Genomic DNA, 16,804 nt, shown 5'->3' on the forward strand with positions numbered 1-16,804 from the left:
TGCTGAGGCTGGCCTTGAACTTGAGATCCTCCTGCCTCAGTTTTCTACATCACTGGGATTACAAGTATGCTCCACTACATTTGACTATATCTTATAACATCTGTTCTAGAAGACCTGTGTGATTTTACTGATATATTTTTTTGGGGGAGATGCTGGAGATCAAATGCAGGGTCTTGTGCTTGCAAGGCAAGCACTCCACCAACTGAGCTATCTCCCCAGCCCCTTTACTGATATATTTTTATACCTATTGTGTACTGTTTTAATTATTGTAACTTTCTAGAATGTCTTGCAATGGTTTTCTCTTTCTTTTAAAACTGCATTATTTTAAATAAGCTTAGTCAAGTTTTTAAAAATACCCCACTTGAAGACTTTTAAATGTTTTATTTTGATTAAAAAGTAGTGTAGTCTTGGAAAACAAATAAGAAAACCGCTTTTATTATCATTCAGAGAATTCTGATAGGAGTTATGTAAAATGCTAAATAAATAATTTGCCATATTTGACTTTTATTCATCATTTGTAAAAAACAAAAGACTGACACATGTATTACATTCATCAGGGAATTCTTGTACCTTGCACTGTTCTACTTTATTTCCAGCTTCATCCATTTCTTCCTTTAGGGTATCTATTTTTGATGGAAGCCCCTGAAAGTTAGTTCCTGAAGATTTGTGAGCTTGGTTCCACCTGCAAAACAAAGGATAGCCAGTCTCTGAGAACTAGTTATACATACCAACCTTATGGAGTCAGGCCCTAAGGAGACAGAACCTTCCCCAAAACTGATTGTACCTGGGATGGAATCAGTACCCAGGACAGCTGCTTCTCTTGAGTTTATCCTCTAAGAAAAGAAGCAGGCAAAAATAGACATTAGCTTCCCCCTTGCCAGGATTCCCCCAGTGCTAGGGTAGTAATCTGCTTTGAGCATAACCAGACACATCTGCTCTCACAAACCCCAGTTCTGGAAAGCCACCTGTGGATCCCCTTTCCTGCAATGCCCAGCTGTGGAATCCTTGCTACAGAGTACCTCTTGCTCTCCTGCCTTGATCTGGAATGTTCCCTGTGCCCCTGGGAACCAAATCCTATTCTTGAGGACTGTTTATAATGCATTCTCCTACCATCTTGACCAGGGATTATTTTTAGTTCTGGTAAAAGCCAGAACTTCAATAATACAGTTATGAAAAAAGCATTACAAACACGTACATTAACAGCAGCAGGAGAGGTGAAGGAGAATAATCAAAGACCATGGTTTCGGTTTTCAAAGAGCTTTGATCTTCTGTTTGTGAATACAGAAGGTCACGTTGTTGTTGCTGTGTAAAGTTCTAACACTGCAAATCTGAACGCAGATGTGATATAGATGCAGCATGAAAATCTACATTAGCAACTACTTAAACTTCCCAAACTGTTGCATTGCCCCCAGAACAACTTCTGTCCACTTCACGGTCCCAATGTGACATAGCAAAATGATTCAGTGAGTCAGCCAAGGCAACACTGTGACACTGTGGTGATGCTGTTTCAGGAGCACATGGACTTCAGAGTCTGCTGTGCCCAAGTCTGAATAGTGGCTCCAACTGAACAACCTGTGACCTGGTGACCTAGCCTCTCTCTGCCTCGGTCGCCTCATGAGATGAGGAACACTGTCTGCCGTGTAGAATTGTCGTGAGGAGCAAAGGAGAATCAAACACAGGTGTGTGCACAACGGGTTCCTGCTCACCATTAGGTCTTATCATTCTCCTATAGGGAAAAGTAAGTAAGAGTAAAGGAGAAACATTCAACTATTTCCATTTCTCCAACACCTACTTTAGTTAATAGAGCAAATAAGACCCCATGAACACAAAATCAAGAATCAGTGTTGAGGGCTGGGGTTGTGGCTCAGTGGCAGAGCACTTGTCTAGCATGTGAGGGACTGGGTTCAATCCTCAGCACCATATTAAAAAATAAATAAATAAATAAATAAAATAAAGTTATAAAAAATCCATATTAAAATCCTCTCTGGGATACACATACTTGAGATGTATAATTCCCGGCAGACAGAACATCTATAATATCGCTCAAGCAACCCCAGTGTGGGAGCATTGTTTAATCATGCCTTATTTAATTACCCCTAGAACATTCTTCCTTCTCTTGAGCAAAAGGCACCACACTGTGGTCCTGTCACACAGAATTCTAATCACACACATACCCGTGACAAGCAGACATGCTGTCAAAATCCTACTCTGCCATTTATTCTAAGGCATGAAGCAAGTCAGACAGTGAAGTTTGCAAGTCCCTCCCTTGTCTATAAAACAGGCCTCTTAGAAGCAGGGGATGTCACACTGGCCCCAAGCCCTGCTTCTTCCCCAGCTTGCGGGAGGGACCTCTGCATTCAGTGTTCAGCACAAGGTCTGCACAACTCATTGTTGAAAATGAAGAAGAGCAAGTGACAGGACTGGCGGGAGCATCGGGCCAACACGTGGAGCCTGGCACGTGGCGAGTGCCCGTAAGTGACGCTCTTGGTTGACAACTGCACTGTGATCGTTTCCATCCTACACGAATGCCCACACGGCCCTCCTGTCACTTCAGTGATGCTTAAACCACAACATACCTGAACAACTGATTTGTACGTTTAGTGGTCCAGGACTGCTTTCTCCCAAGAAAACCAGTGGATTTTAAACCAGCGATGCATCTAGTGCTCAGTGGCTTCTGAGACACAAAGGAGCGCAGTTGTCAGAGCCACTCGGCTCTGCAGCCAAAGCCTGTCTCAGAGGAGCTCCAATGGCAGCAGATCCCCACGTCCCTGCCCAGCAGAAACGACCACGTCTCCTTCAAAGAACTGCAAGGAGGACGGAAAGACCTGACAAAGCAGGGGTCGGCACAGTCACCTGCTGTTACATGCTCATTCACTTATGCACTGTCCACGGCTGGCTGGCTGGACGGCTGATTGATCGATCAATTTATCTATTTTTGCAGTGCTGGGGATTGATTGATTGATTTTTTTATTTATTTATTTTTGCAGTGCTGGGGACAGAACCCAGGGCCTCCTGCAAGTGCTCCACACTAAGCTCCACCCCAGCCCATGGCTGCTTTTATGCTACAACAGCAGGTACAGGGTTACAACAAGGACCTCTGGGTTGCACAAAGAACGTTTACTGCCTGCCCCTATACAGAAGACGTTTGTCAACCAGTGTGATGAAGTTTGAGAAAGGCCTCGTCTGTTGGTGGTTGTTTCCCTACTGCAGTTCTCATATGCCCAAGAAGAATGCATGTCAATCACTGCCACAAACTCCATCATGCACAGACACAGGGGCAGTCCTGCCAAGGACACTCAGGCTCCATCACAGACGTCAACCCACAGGTCACAGCCCTGTGGACTTGGTTACTTGGGGTTATAGGAGTCCCTCTCTCCTGAGGGCAGCATGATCGTGAAGGGTAATTCTAGGTACATGGGGTTTGTGATTTGGCGGGACCCCGGGAGCTGTTTTGTACACTCCACAATTCCAAGAGCTATGCTCTTAGAACAGCGGCACCTCCCTCCTGCTAAACACATTTACTCAGCTTTGCTCAGTTTTTCTGTTTCCTCTCACTGCTGGCTCACCAGGACAGGATGCTCTAACGACACCCCATGCCAGACTTGGGAGAATAAGACCTGAAGGAGGGATGGGCAGGCTGTGACCAGGGCTGCAGATCTGGTTGTGAACTTGTGACAAATCCACCTTGTCTTATCAGTATCCTTACTCCCGCCCATGGTGGACTGGGGTTCTGGGGAGGTGCATCAGTGGCTACCTTGACAACTTTACCTTACCTGGCTCTGACCGAGTCCCAGTCCAACACCAATTTAGCCAGCTGTTTTCTCTGTTTCTGGATGTTGGGAATCTCCACCTAGAGGAAGAACACATCAAATGGATGCACTTTGGGGTTTTAGTTTATTTACAGATGTTTTCCTCCTAGGTAAAAGGTTTTGCAATCTCAGTTTACTCCCTTATTTCCAAAAAGAGGCGAATGTTAAAGCGCTGATCACTGTTAACACTGCAGGGACAGGGAGGCGCTCACCCGCCCCCCCAGGCCCACACCAGTCGTTGTTCTGTGTCCACAGTGCCAGCACCCACCTCTGCTATGGCATAGAGAGGATCCACAATCTCTTTCTCAACAAAGACTTCGTGCTGAGAGAGCTCCAGAGCCAGCTGATTCTCAGCATCTCCGCATGTCTCCAGCATCTTCCTTTAGAGACAAGACAGCCAACAAGAAGCCAGCACTAGTTAAACCAGATTCAGGGTTGTCACGTGGCCACTGCTCTGCTCACCATGTGATGGGGTCAGAGCAGAGAGCTGCCTGAGAGCCTTTAAAATATCATACATTCCTAAAACGTGCGTCCACAGATTTGTGCTTTAAAATGAAGGTGATTATCTTGGGTGTGGACCCTGTACTAGGGACTGAGGATGTGTGAATGGTGAGATCACAACTCAAGAACTAAGTCCTCACGTAAGATGGAAATCAAGTGTTCTCAAGACATGCTGGAAATCTTGTAAAGCAGACATAAAGGGCATTACACACTGCTTTCTGCCTGCTGTGAGCATAGCCTCGGCTGTTTCCTCCAGAATTAATGCACAGGCTGGTTCTCCTGGGTGAGATGAAGAGGCTGGTCAGTGCAGAAGGGCCTGTCACGAACCTCACATTTACTCTGTTCTGTGAACGCATGGCTGGTGTCACACCAAGTGTACATGCAAATGATGCAACTCCACAGTTGCTGTTCCCTTCTCTCCTTTGGCATTTGCCCTGCCCCTCCAGCTTCCTGTGGGTTCTTTTGGCACCAGAAAGTGTGCAGCATGGTGCAAGGTGGCCGTGGTGTCATATTTAAATATAGGCTTTGCTATTTCGCTGTGTGGCCTCAGTCCATTTTCTTACCCTCTTTGTTGGCCAATGTTCACATCTGTAAAATGGGAGTATTAATGTCACTCACCTCCCAGGTCATTTTGGGGATTAAAGGAGCTATTACTTGGGAACACTCAGCACAGGGCTGGCACTCTGGTGCAAGGACAGTGGCCAAGGGCAAGGGAGCACGAAAACGGAGACACGTTCAGGCCCAAGGAGCAGGGGTGAGGACAGTGGCCAAGGGCAAGGGAGCACAGACACGGAGACACGTTCAGGCCCGAGGAGCAGGGGTGAGGACGGGGGGGCACTACCACCCTCTCAGGGCCGGTGCTCTCAGCTGTGAACGTGCAGAGGGATAAGAGAGGGCGCAGGGCAGCAGAAGCAGCAAGGTGGTGTCTAGAAAGCCAAGGCCTGAGCCCAGCGGGGAGCAGGCCCTGCTCCAGCAGAGCTGCGCAACCAGCACTCCTGTCGACCTGTGTTTAAATAGCACATGCCAACTGTCACCTGAGGGAGCAGAGACGGAGGGGGGCTGCCAGGCTCAGGAGAGCCGCTGGACAGGGAGGATGACTCCCGTGTCCGCGGGCTCAGTGCACAGCTGTGGTGACAACAATCAACGGCACATTTCACAAGAGCTAGTAGAGAGGGTTGAAATGTTCCCCAAACAAAGAAATGACACATGTCTGAGGTGACAGATACGATCATTACACATTGTACATGTACTGAAATGCCACACTGTACCCCATAAATAGGCATAATTATGTGTCTGTTAAAAATAAAAAAGTATTTTGAAAAAAAAAAAAAAAAGAAGATAAGCCAGGCATAAAATTTTAAGCTAAAACCACCACCACTGACAGCGGTGACCGCCCTTAAAGGAGCAACTCTCCAGCACTGAAAGGGACTGGGCAGAGTCAACGCCGACACCAGTTCCTCATGCCGAGTCTGGGGGATAAATGCTGACCTCTCATCAGTTACTTTTTTTTTTTTTTTTTTTTTGCAGTGCTGCGGAACCCAGGGCCTCACTCCTGCTGGGCAGGCGCTCCACCGCTGAGCACATCCTCAGCCCTTGATCAGCTACTTTTGCTAGTGGCTCCACCACTCCAGCCTGATGCCTAGGAAGATTCTCCGGCAGCCTGGCGGCTCAGACCCACCTCCTCCTGCAGGGCGGAAGCCTTCTCCTGACGGACGGTCGAGCCGCACCATCCTGCTCACGGCCCCTCTGGGCCACAGGTGGTGCCTGCACACCACCAGCCCATGCTCCTCCCCAACCCAAAGGCCCCTGGTCTCTGAAGCAGCCGACTCTTACCCCAGGAGAGAGTCTTCCAGCTGAGCAGATGCTTCTTGCATGTTCTGAGCAAGAGCTGTCAGAGGGAGTTTTTTCTGGAAGAAAGAAAACAGCATGTATTCTCATTATTATTTGATGGCCCCACTTAATGATCTGCTTCAGTCACCGTCCACTGCTCTCTCCCTCCAGGCACGCTGCACGAGTAAGAGGCAGCGGGCTCCGGCTCTGGCCTCAGAGACCTTAGTTGTATCTTGTCATCTCTATGTTAGGTTAGGGGCCATCTGTCAACCAAAGCAGATACTCCACATCAAGAACCAGGCACATCGGGAGCACCTGTGAACATGGAACATGAGCTGCTCTCCCTCCCTGCGGTTCCCTTACCATCACAGTTAACCAAGGGCATGTAGGTGAGCAGCTCTCATCTGAAATGCCTGGGAAGAAAATTCACTCAGGTTCCGGAATACTCATGTAGACTGGTTGAACATCCCTGATCCAAAAATCCAACATCTAAAATGCTCCAAAATCTGCAACTTCAGATTTCAATTCAGAGCATTTGAATTTCAGGTTTGTACTGGGGATGTTCAGTCTGTACTATGCTCCACACCTGGCCTTACTCCAAATGCTCATCACTAGTAAAGGAATAAGGTGCTCAATTTCAAAAATTTGTGCTAAAACATCTTAAACTGGGTCTTAATTTGGCTATAATCCTAAAATTTTGTGATAGTTAAATATCTAAAAGTAATTCAGCTAAATATTCAAAACAAAGTTTTGGAAACGTTTTTAAGCACAAAGCCAATCAGTTTCCTATAGGGGTTTGTCTTCTTAGCCAAACAGTGACCACAAGAACACCTGACCTCTTTAATGAAAGAACTCAAACACCTGGAGGGGTCAAGCAGCCAGGCCAGGACCTCCATGCCCATGGCCTGAGCTCAGTTCTGTGTCTTCACCGCTGCTGGTGGCTTAGCTCAGAACACGGCAGGAGGGGCCTAGAAAGCAGTGGGTGGTCATGCTGCCACACCACAGCCTGCTAACAGAAGATGCGCAGCCCCTCGGTCACTTTGCCTTCCCAGCAGAAAGGGCACTCGTGCCGAAGACACAGGGTCCACTGGCAAGTCACCTGGCTTCTCTGCCTGGGAAGGACGCCCTCTAATACACCTGTACACACACCAGCTGGTGCCACAGAGGGTACCCCTGGAAGTCTAGCCAAGGAACTGCTATGCTGGTGGCTCTGGAGGGGAGCACAGGGTGCCTGGGGACAGGGTGGCAGACACTTTGTCTTATGTTCTTTTGTATATGCTGCAATCTATTATGCAACTGCACAACCTGTTTGAAGCTATATATTGAAATTTAAGAGTAAACGTATCTACCCATCTCCCCGCCCTCCAAGCTTTTCTGAAAAATAAACAATGGGCTCCTTCTGCCCCATGAGGAGACTCTTGGCTCCCCAGTCTTGGACTGGAAAGAAATGAGAATGATGGAGGACAATTCCTACGTTCTGGTTATGCTGTTTTTCAGAAGGAGGTCAACTGTAAGATAAATGCAACAATCAAAAGAAATACACTTTTTCCACTCTGGAACTCCAATTCTGCAGGAGTCTTTCATCGTTCAAGATGCCAGTCTGGGCACAGCCTTGTGCTTCCATGCCCTGGCCCCAAACCACAATCCTGCTTCCTGGTGTAGGTAAGTGAGGAGACTCTGCCGGACACTGTGCTCATTAGGAAAGGTGTGTCTACCAACACTCAACTCCACACAAGGCTGCAGCCTTCCTGGGGGTGAACGGCCATCGCCAGGGAAGAATTTAAAAGCTGTTAAGTCTCAATTCCTAAAATGTATGAAAACTACACAGAACAGAAAGGATTCTAAGGGAAAGTGGGGTAGGAGTAGGAAAGATAGTGGAATCAATTGGACATAACTTTCCTACATTCATGTATGAACACTCCACATCATGCCACAAGAACAAGATCCTAATTAGAATAAGTCATACACCATGTACGTATAATATGTCAAAATACACTCCACTGTCATGTATACCCAAAAAGAACAAAAGGGGAGGGGAGGGGAGGGGAGGGAAGGGAGGGAAAAGGAAGGCAGGCAGGAAGGAAGTTGATTCTAGGTCTCCTATGACCCACAACATAAGCTGGACGTGTCGATGGAGGCTGGGGCTGAGGGCCGCCAGCTCCGTCTCTCTTCCCTCCATTCTGACCTCTTCGCATACACAGGAGCTTCTGGGAGACCCTCCCAGTTTTCTAGAGATGGCATGACTTCCTTGTAGTGTGACCTCTGTGGTCATCATCCTCTCCCACCGTTGTCATGGTGACGCATCCTCCCTCCTCTCCGAGCCCTGACTTTGTCACTGTGGTTTCAGGTTGAAAAATGGAACGCTAACACATTAGGTTTCAGAGATGAGGGCCAGGCACCTTGTCCTGCTTCTGGAAGATGCCATCACCACCAGTAATCCCCTCACACTCGGGCAGCACCTCCTGCAGGAAGCCTGCTGGGCTGCCCCTCCCCCTCTGGGCCCATTCTTGGCCCCCCACAACACCCTGTGCATATCTTATTTAACTCATTGCTTCAGAATTACCCGCTTGCACGTGTCTCCCCCACCAGGCCATGAACACTTACATGCCACTCCTCTCTCTAGAACTCATACGTGGTAGGTGTGTTTTTAATGAATGTATGTGACGGCTGGGCAGCAACTCAAGCAGACAACAGGAACAACAGAACATAGACTGTGACGGACGGTGACACCTTTGGGGACTACAGTGAACTACAGTGGGCGTGAGAGGAAGTGGGACAAAGAAGCTGATGAGGCAAAACAGGATCCCATTACAAAGGCCTAAGATGTGCTGCAGAGCTGGGATGCGTCCCACATGACAGGAACCAAGCACCGAGGAGCACTGCCCACCAGGAAACACTTCACCAGGCACCGGAGGACATTTAGCATCTGGATTCCCAGCCTCCAAATGCCAGCAGCGGGGCTGGGGAGGTAGCTCAGCTGGTAGAGTGCTTGCCTCACAAGCACAAGTCCCTGAGTTCCGTCCCTAGTACCAAAAAAAAAAAAAAAAAAAAACAAACAAATGCCAGCAGCGTTCCCCAGTCCCTAGGGAAGGCACAATGACTCTACACATTTCCAAATATACCCAGGGCTGAAATTCTGGTCCCTGGAAAAGCCAACAAGCTAAAATTTGCTTTTAGGCAGGAGAATGACAGGTTTGATTCGTATACCAGACAACTGACTCTGCAATCAGAGACAGCTGACAGACTGGAAAGGAAGGACAGTAAGGCAGGAAACGAGGCTCAGAGGTGACTGCAACAGCCCAGGTAGAGGTCCCTGGGTCTTGAATTAAGGCAGGGGCCGTGGGGCGGAGGTGAGGAATCTGAAAGGGGTTCCCAGGGAGATCACAGGGCTTGTGAACCAGGCAGCAATGGAGGGTGGAGGATCGCGTAAAGGGGACATAGGCTCGCCCCAGTTCCCTGCTTACATGACAGTATAGACAGAGCTCCAGGGCCTCAACTCAGGACAAAGAACTGGTTGTATGTGCTGATAGATCCTAGGGTTGGAACTCTCTTGCCTGTTTGAAAATGGTTTACAACAGTAAACACACCACTTAGAACCCACAAGAACAGGGGTGGCTCAGAGGATGTGACTTGAAGAGCGTGGAGAAGCACAGAACCCGAGAAGACCACTGTGAACCGCAGCTGCTGAGGCAGGAGAACGAGCAGTGGCAGGCAGAGGGTGCATCGGGTCTGGCTCAGGGCAGCAAGCATTCCTGGCTGTAGGGAGGTGCACACATCCACTCTTGACAGACACACTGCACAGTCCTAACCGTTGTGGATGGGGTCAAGGTGCCTACAAATATCTATAGGAAATACAAAAGACAGGTGCAGGTAGCTGCATACCACTTCTTCCTTCTGAGAAATCTGGTGACAAACAAAACATGGCGCATCCCAGCTTCCCAGTATGAACTGTCACTTGAATGTGACACAGCACCTAAGGACGGTGCATGCTCGTCAGCCAGGAGCCTGCTCACAGAGACAGAGTTGCTAGGTGAACACATGCTGCTGGGTCTACAGGTGGCCCCAGGGACCTGAAAGCTCGGAACACGTGCACGTGTCAGTGGACACAGGACGGCTCTCCCAGGGAACCCCTTCCTCTCTAGGACAGCACCTGATTCTCCTTAGGGATTTTCTCAGCCTCAGGAAAGCCAGTGAGCTGGAGGTAGACACAGCCCAGACTCCAGGGCTGGGCCCGACCAGCGTCAGTCGACCTGCCTTGCCAGCTGGTTGACATGCCTATGGTAACTAGGGCTTGTGGCTTGATAGAGTAGGGAAGTGGCAAGGAACCTCCATTTGGCAATGGCGTGGGAAAAGATGATTTCTTATGCCACCAAGAGAACCACTGGAAGAGCTTCTCTCTGCGGCTGCACGCGCACAGGAGGCTGCTGGTGCCAATGCGCAATCACAAGGGTGCGTGTCTTGGCATAAAACAGACGTGAAGAAGCCCGGGAGAAGCGGCGAGGCTGAGGTTTTGGTTGAATCACTGAAATGCAAGGCAAGCCCTGCCTCAAGCCCATCCCAGTCCCTGGACTTCTCTGCTAGCAGGTCAATAATGACTACCTTTCTAAGTCAATTGAAGAACACCTTCAGATTTTTGCCATCAAATGATTCCCAACTACATGACTGTCCATTCTCTTACTGATGGCAAATGGTTCAAGTCCTTAAAGGCACTTGCAGGAGATTCAGGGGGAGCTGGGCACTTGGCCTGGTGACGTCCTAAGCAAGAAACAATACTGGGGTCAGGGAGTATCACAGCATAAAGGGTGACAGAAGGCATCAATTCAAAGCCACCCTGCCGATGCTGCTTGGAAAAACCAGCCAGTTCAGGAGGTGACAAGCCCCAGAAAGACAAGAAGGGTGTCTGTGGGTCACGTCTGATACTCACGTGTCTTCTCTCAGCATCGGTGCCATGCTGGCCCTGGAAGCACGCCATGAGCCGCTTGTGGGAATGGTGGCACGTGGACCGCACCATGTCCAGGCGCCGCTCGATCTGACAGGGCAGAAACAGAGAGAGTTTGCAGGGTCCGAGAGCAGATCCTCTCCTCCCTGTGTGCTGTCTGCTGGCAGGCAGGAAAAGCCTCTGCGGCTGATCTCCCAGCTCTTGGGTCTAGTAGGAACGGCTCCCACTCATCCCGCCGGAACTCACTGTTGGCGTTTTGGGCTGGGTAACTATGGGTTGGCGGGAGCCACCCTGTGCGTTAGCAGCACACTGGCCTCGGCCCATCGGACACCGGTTGTGACTCCAGACGTTGTGGAGTGAGACCACCCTGTCAAGAACACTGACCTTCCTATGCTGAAGCTTCAAAGGCCTCTGTCTGCAGGTTAAGGGGACAGTCCCGACTAAACCTTACTGTCAGGACAAGTGGTGGCTGTCAGTTCACCCTCTATGCACCAGCAAAGCCCTAAATGCAACCAAGCAGAATAGCAAATGACCAGTCCAGGCCCAGACTGATGGCCAAGTGGGAAGAGCTGTCACAGGGACAACCAGAAGCTCTCTCCAGCACATGGCAATGGAGCCTTCCACATGCAGGACATCAGACTGAAAAACCAAAATCAACGTTCCATCATTTAAACTCATGCTCAATGCTCGGAAAATTATTTCTCATTGGGTTTGAGGTGGGGTCTATTTTTTTTGAGGGAGAGCGGGTGCTGGGTATTGAACCCAGGGCCTTGGGCACGCAAGGCAAGCACTCTACCAACTGAGCTATCTCCCCACCCCCTGTTTTGTTTTGTTTTTTAAATAAATCTCTAAAGCAGAAGAGATGGCCAGCAATAAGAAACAGTGGCTTGGGGGCCCACACATTGAGAAGCTTCCCAAAATACTACTGCTCGGAGATGGCTGTTTATGGCAAGAGAGCTGCTTCTGACAGGAAGGAATGCCAGAAATGTGCGCTCCAATGACTCATCAAGGAGCACGGGCCCTTGGGGATGCTTTCTATTTTAAAGAAAAACCAGCAAATTCAAAGCAGAATACATCTTGACTCCCCCACAACATCTCACCCCATGAGATATTTTATGCCTCTTTCTCAAAGGTCCCCAAGACACCAGCAGCTTTTCTTCAGATCCAAGCCCCAATCACTAAGACCCAAATCTCACAATGACTATCCCTAATTTAATTTTGATTTCAATTTCCTCTAGAATGCAAACTCCGCAAAGACAGGAGCCCCGCCTGCTTTGTTCACTGACCCACCAGCAAGAGCCTGTGCGCTGTCTGTCACGGGATCAGAGGCATTCGCTCAGCATTCATGGACAGACAGGAGGCACACCCGCTGAGTCCCTGCGCCAGGTATTAGAAGAGTAAGTAGTTCTGGTGTCTCCCGCCAGGGACTCCCAGGCTCCTGGGGCGACTTCACACACACAAAGCAAAAGGCAGCCCTTAACCACGCCTGTCATCCCAGCTACTGCGGAGGCTGAGCCAGGACTGCAGATTCATGGCCGGCCTGGGTAACTTAGTGAGACCCAGTCACCAAATTAGATTTAAAAGGGCTGCGATCTGGCATGTAGCTCAGCGGTAGAGGATTCCTGGGTTCAATCCCCAAAACAAAACAAAGGGAAAAAAAAAAAGAAAGTCTGAATGATTCTAACAGAGATCTAAGAAAGAAGTAGAAAGGCAAAGGACAGATAGAGCGGTGTCTGGCCGCAGACGCAAGGCAGCAACACCCATCTCTGCGGCCTGGTGTGGTGGCAAGAAAAAGAAGTCACACTGCAGGGTCCACCGTCAGCACTTTCCACGCTGAACACTCTGACCCTTTCTAACAACCGGGCCAAGACCCTAGTTGTAGGGGCGAGGAAACTGAGGCACGGGAAGTTCAGTAAGCCCTGAGGGCACAATGCCAGTCAGAAGCAGACCTGGGAGCCAAGCTCAGAGCTCACGCCTGCTGGCACTTCCTACTCTATTCTCCACCGTTGAAAGCAGCAGAAACTGGGGCAGGGAGACCTCGGTGGCAATGGTGGCAAAGGTGGACTCAGAACTTGTGCAATAAGCTCAGGAGTTTCTAGAGACCAGCAATCCTTTCAGACTCCAGGGGAGTCTGCACAAAGGGACAAGGATGAGGACTGTGCCAACATGCAAGGTCCTCTGCCTCATCTCAGGACCCCAGGGCTAAGTGAGTTGATGTATATTACCGACGTGGGATGTGAAGAGAAAATATAAACGTGAAAACCTACTCTGGATAACACTTAAATAGCCCAAATGGTATTTCTGAAAGTCTGAAAATTAACTCAAAACATGAAAAAAAAAATCAACAAAGAAATAATATGATTCTTTAGTAAGTCTTTACAAAATTCTATCCTCTAATTAAAAAAAAAAAAAATGGAACTGGGCTAAGCTGGGTGCAGTGATGCACGCCTGCACCCCAACAGCTCAGGAGACTGAGGCAAAGAGGATCACAAGTTCCAGGCCGGCCTGGGTAACTTAGCAAGACCTTGTCTTCAAACAAAAAGGGCTGGGGACGCAGTTCAGGGGCAGGGCACAGGGTTAGCATGTGCAAGGCCCTGGGTCCAATACTCAGCACCAAAAAACAAACAAAAAATCAAATGGCCCTCTGTTTCAAGGGTTCTGCATCCACTGATTTAACCAACCACGCATCAAAAACGTTTGAGAGCCAGGTGGGGTGGCACATGCCTGTAATCCCGGCAGCTGGGAAGTTGAGGTCGGAGGATCGTGAGTTCAAAGCCAGCCTCAGCACCCTAGTGAGGCCCTACACAACTTGGTGAGACCCTGATTCCAAATAAAATACAAAACAGGGCTAGGGATGTGGCTCAGTGGTCAAGTGTCCCGGGGTTCAATCCCCAGTACCAAAAAAAAAGGGGGAGAGAGAAAGAGAAATTGCATCTATACACAACATCCGCACTTCATTTTCCTGTCCATATTCCCTAAACAATGCAACTATTCACACAGGACTCACGCTTACGAGGTATCACATGAAATCCTGAGATGACTTCACGTATACAGGGATGTGTGTAAAAACTAGGACATTTATGTACAGGTAAGTGCAAATTTTGAACGCACTGGGGATCCCAGAAACAATCTGCCTGTGGACGCCGAGGAACAACGGTGTTCGACCTGAAGATGGTTGTCATCATTCAGAAGGTTCTGGCCCGAGTGGTGGCAGCTGTGCCAGCTCCGCCTCTACACAGGAAGGGACAGAGGCAGGGGAGCAGACTTGGGCCTTCAGGAACCCTCCCGAGTGGGCCTGCTCCAGGGTGCGGGGGAGGCTGGATGACCTGCCCTCCCGGCTGCTCTGCGGTGGCGTGAGTGGCAGAGGAGTGGACGAAGGAGGCCCAGGGTCTGCCAGGAGACGCTCCCGCCCCAGCATCAAGGAACCTTGACAGGTGGGGTGGGGTGGCCCTGGCCAGAGTCCCCTGGCAGGAAAGGAGGGAAGAGGGTCTGGGCCGCGAGCTGAGGTCTCGGGCTCCTGGGTAGATCCGGGACTGTCACTGAAAGCATAAGCTCCTGAGGAACCGGCCAGCCCGGAGCTGGGGAGCAACAGTGAGAGAGGAGGGGAGAACAGAAAGCTCCAGCCAGAGCCTGTGGGGCCCGGGCCTCAGCTGGCAGGGCCTGTCCCACCAAGGCCTCAGACAGCAGCAGATCGGAGCCTCAGCCCACCAGCGCCTGGCACCTGAGCGCAGGGCGAGCCCACTGAACTTCACGACCTGACACGGGTTTCAGATCCCCTTTGCACTCCGCGCCACTCCACCGCTGCTTTCCTGCTCAGAGACATGCCAATTCACTTACTCTATTCCACTTTGGAAAGAAGCTTCAATTCTCACTGATAGTTTTGGTTTGCTTGTTTGTCTTCGGCTGTGCTGAGGACCAAACCCACGGCCTCGTGCTCTCCACCACTGACTTTTTTTACGGTGACTTTAAACAGGTTATTTTAAGAAAACTTTACTTTGTTACCTGTAACAGATCTTCACTGAGGACTTCTGTTTTCTCGGCTCTGTGGGAAAAAATTAAAAATCCAGAATTAGAAACCCAGGGAAGAAAAGTGACTCATGAAACTTAAAAATCATTAGCCTCCAGTTTAAAATGAAAGAGGCAGAAATGAATGCTGGGGGGATGGGGGGAGGGGAGGGCGGTTCCACTGGTGTTGACATCAGAGGGAGACTTTAGCAAAACCAAAGAAAACAAACAAACATCCACAGAGGAGACCAATGGTTCTCAACCCAGGCATTCGCAGAGTCCCGTGGGTGGGACTGGCTCCTGAGCCAGCATGTCTAGAGTGAGGGCCTGCATTCCCAACAGGCCCTTCCTTCTCAGACCCCCCCACAGGAGGGCCAAGAACAAGCTTCCAGAAGATTCCTCTCACAACACTTAACCTTCAGTTCTTCTCCCCTTTTTCTTTAGGTGCTGGGGATTGAACCCCGGGCCTCACACCTGGGCTGCACCACTGGGCTCTACCCGCAGCCCAACATTCACTTCTTAAAATGATCATTTCCATGTTTCATAGCCTTCCTAAAACAAGTTTGTCACAAATCTAGAAACAAGCAGACAGAAGTCGACACCACCACACGTACCGACAGCTGAGTATTCCACCTTTCAGACTTCTCCTTAACTTCAAAAAGAAACAAGGTATTTTCAGAACTTTCCCTATGCAATGTTTAGAACTACTACTCACTTCACTGACCTCTCCAGAAAACCAAGATGGTGGCCAGCAATCAGAAGAGGCGCATTCTGAGATCCAGAAGGCTCATTTGCCAGACCAGAATAAGTTTTGAAGACTGCTATAGTTTAGGTCTGGAATGTCCCCCAAGGGCTCACATGTTAAGGGGTTGGTCACCTGCTCATAGCATTATTGGGAGGTGGCAGAACATTTTGTAAGTAGGGCCTAGTTGGAGGAAGTTAGGTCATCGGGCATGTCCTTGAAGGGCATATTGAGACCATAGCTCTTTGTCTCTCTCTTGCTCCTGGACCACCGTGAGGTGAACAAGCCTCCTCTGTCATGTGCTCCTGCCGTGATGTACCATGTCACTCAGACCCAAAGCAACAATGGACTAAAACCTCTGAAATCATGTGCCAAAATAAACCTTTCCTCTTTATAATTGATTTTTCTCAGGTATTTTGTCACAGTGCCAGAAAACTGACTAGCACTTTTCTCTGCAGTTCAGAATGACTGCATCATTACCATAAATAATACCTAGAAGTACTACAGTTTAAATGTCATTTTGGACTTCTGGTACAATTAGTGATTTGAGTCAAGTCTTTTAACATGTCCACCAAATTCCCACTGAAATGAACAAGTAAATTTTTAAGAAGAAAAAAATCCATTTCATCTCTGAATAGTGAACAGAGCTGGGTAGAAGCCAAAATAAACCAGAAACCTGACCTTTTATAAGCTGTACAGCAGAATGCAGAACTGCACAGTCTCAGCCATGAGCAAATGCAAGAGAAACACAAATGGGACCCAAAAGTAAACTCAACACAAAGCTCAGAGAAAAACCAGCTGTGGGCAAAGGACGAGTAACTTCGGGCAATGGCATGTTAGTCAAACTGGCATCGCCCCAGAGGATTCCAACGCCGGTCATCACAGCAGTGTCCTAGAGAGCCTGGAGCTGCCTATGGGAGAGGCTCACTCACAGTTTCTGCAGGAAACTGGAACTCTGCCTGGATTCTACCCTCCCAA

General features: G+C 49.2%; 1 protein-coding gene across 7 annotated transcripts in view; it reads right to left on the minus strand.

Annotated features, from left to right (window-relative positions):
* The window catches only part of ARHGAP17 (Rho GTPase activating protein 17), an 83,142-nt gene that overhangs the window by 34,545 nt on the left and 31,793 nt on the right, over nucleotides 1–16,804 (minus strand). For all 7 annotated transcript variants that reach the window (XR_013760720.1, XM_079121166.1, XM_079121170.1 and 4 more), the window contains exons 2-7: nucleotides 15,082–15,121; nucleotides 11,065–11,169; nucleotides 6,144–6,217; nucleotides 4,078–4,189; nucleotides 3,774–3,850; nucleotides 571–682 (exon numbers count right to left, since the gene is read on the minus strand). Coding sequence is in view for 6 of the 7 variants with exons in the window: in XM_079121166.1 (XP_078977292.1) it covers nucleotides 571–682; nucleotides 3,774–3,850; nucleotides 4,078–4,189; nucleotides 6,144–6,217; nucleotides 11,065–11,169; nucleotides 15,082–15,121 (520 nt within the window). In the remaining variant the exon portion in view is untranslated. The remainder of the gene's footprint in view (nucleotides 1–570; nucleotides 683–3,773; nucleotides 3,851–4,077; nucleotides 4,190–6,143; nucleotides 6,218–11,064; nucleotides 11,170–15,081; nucleotides 15,122–16,804) is intronic.

The sequence above is a fragment of the Sciurus vulgaris genome (assembly GCF_902686455.1).
Source record: "Sciurus vulgaris genome assembly, chromosome: 18".
In the NCBI taxonomy this organism is placed as follows: Eukaryota; Metazoa; Chordata; class Mammalia; order Rodentia; family Sciuridae; genus Sciurus; species Sciurus vulgaris.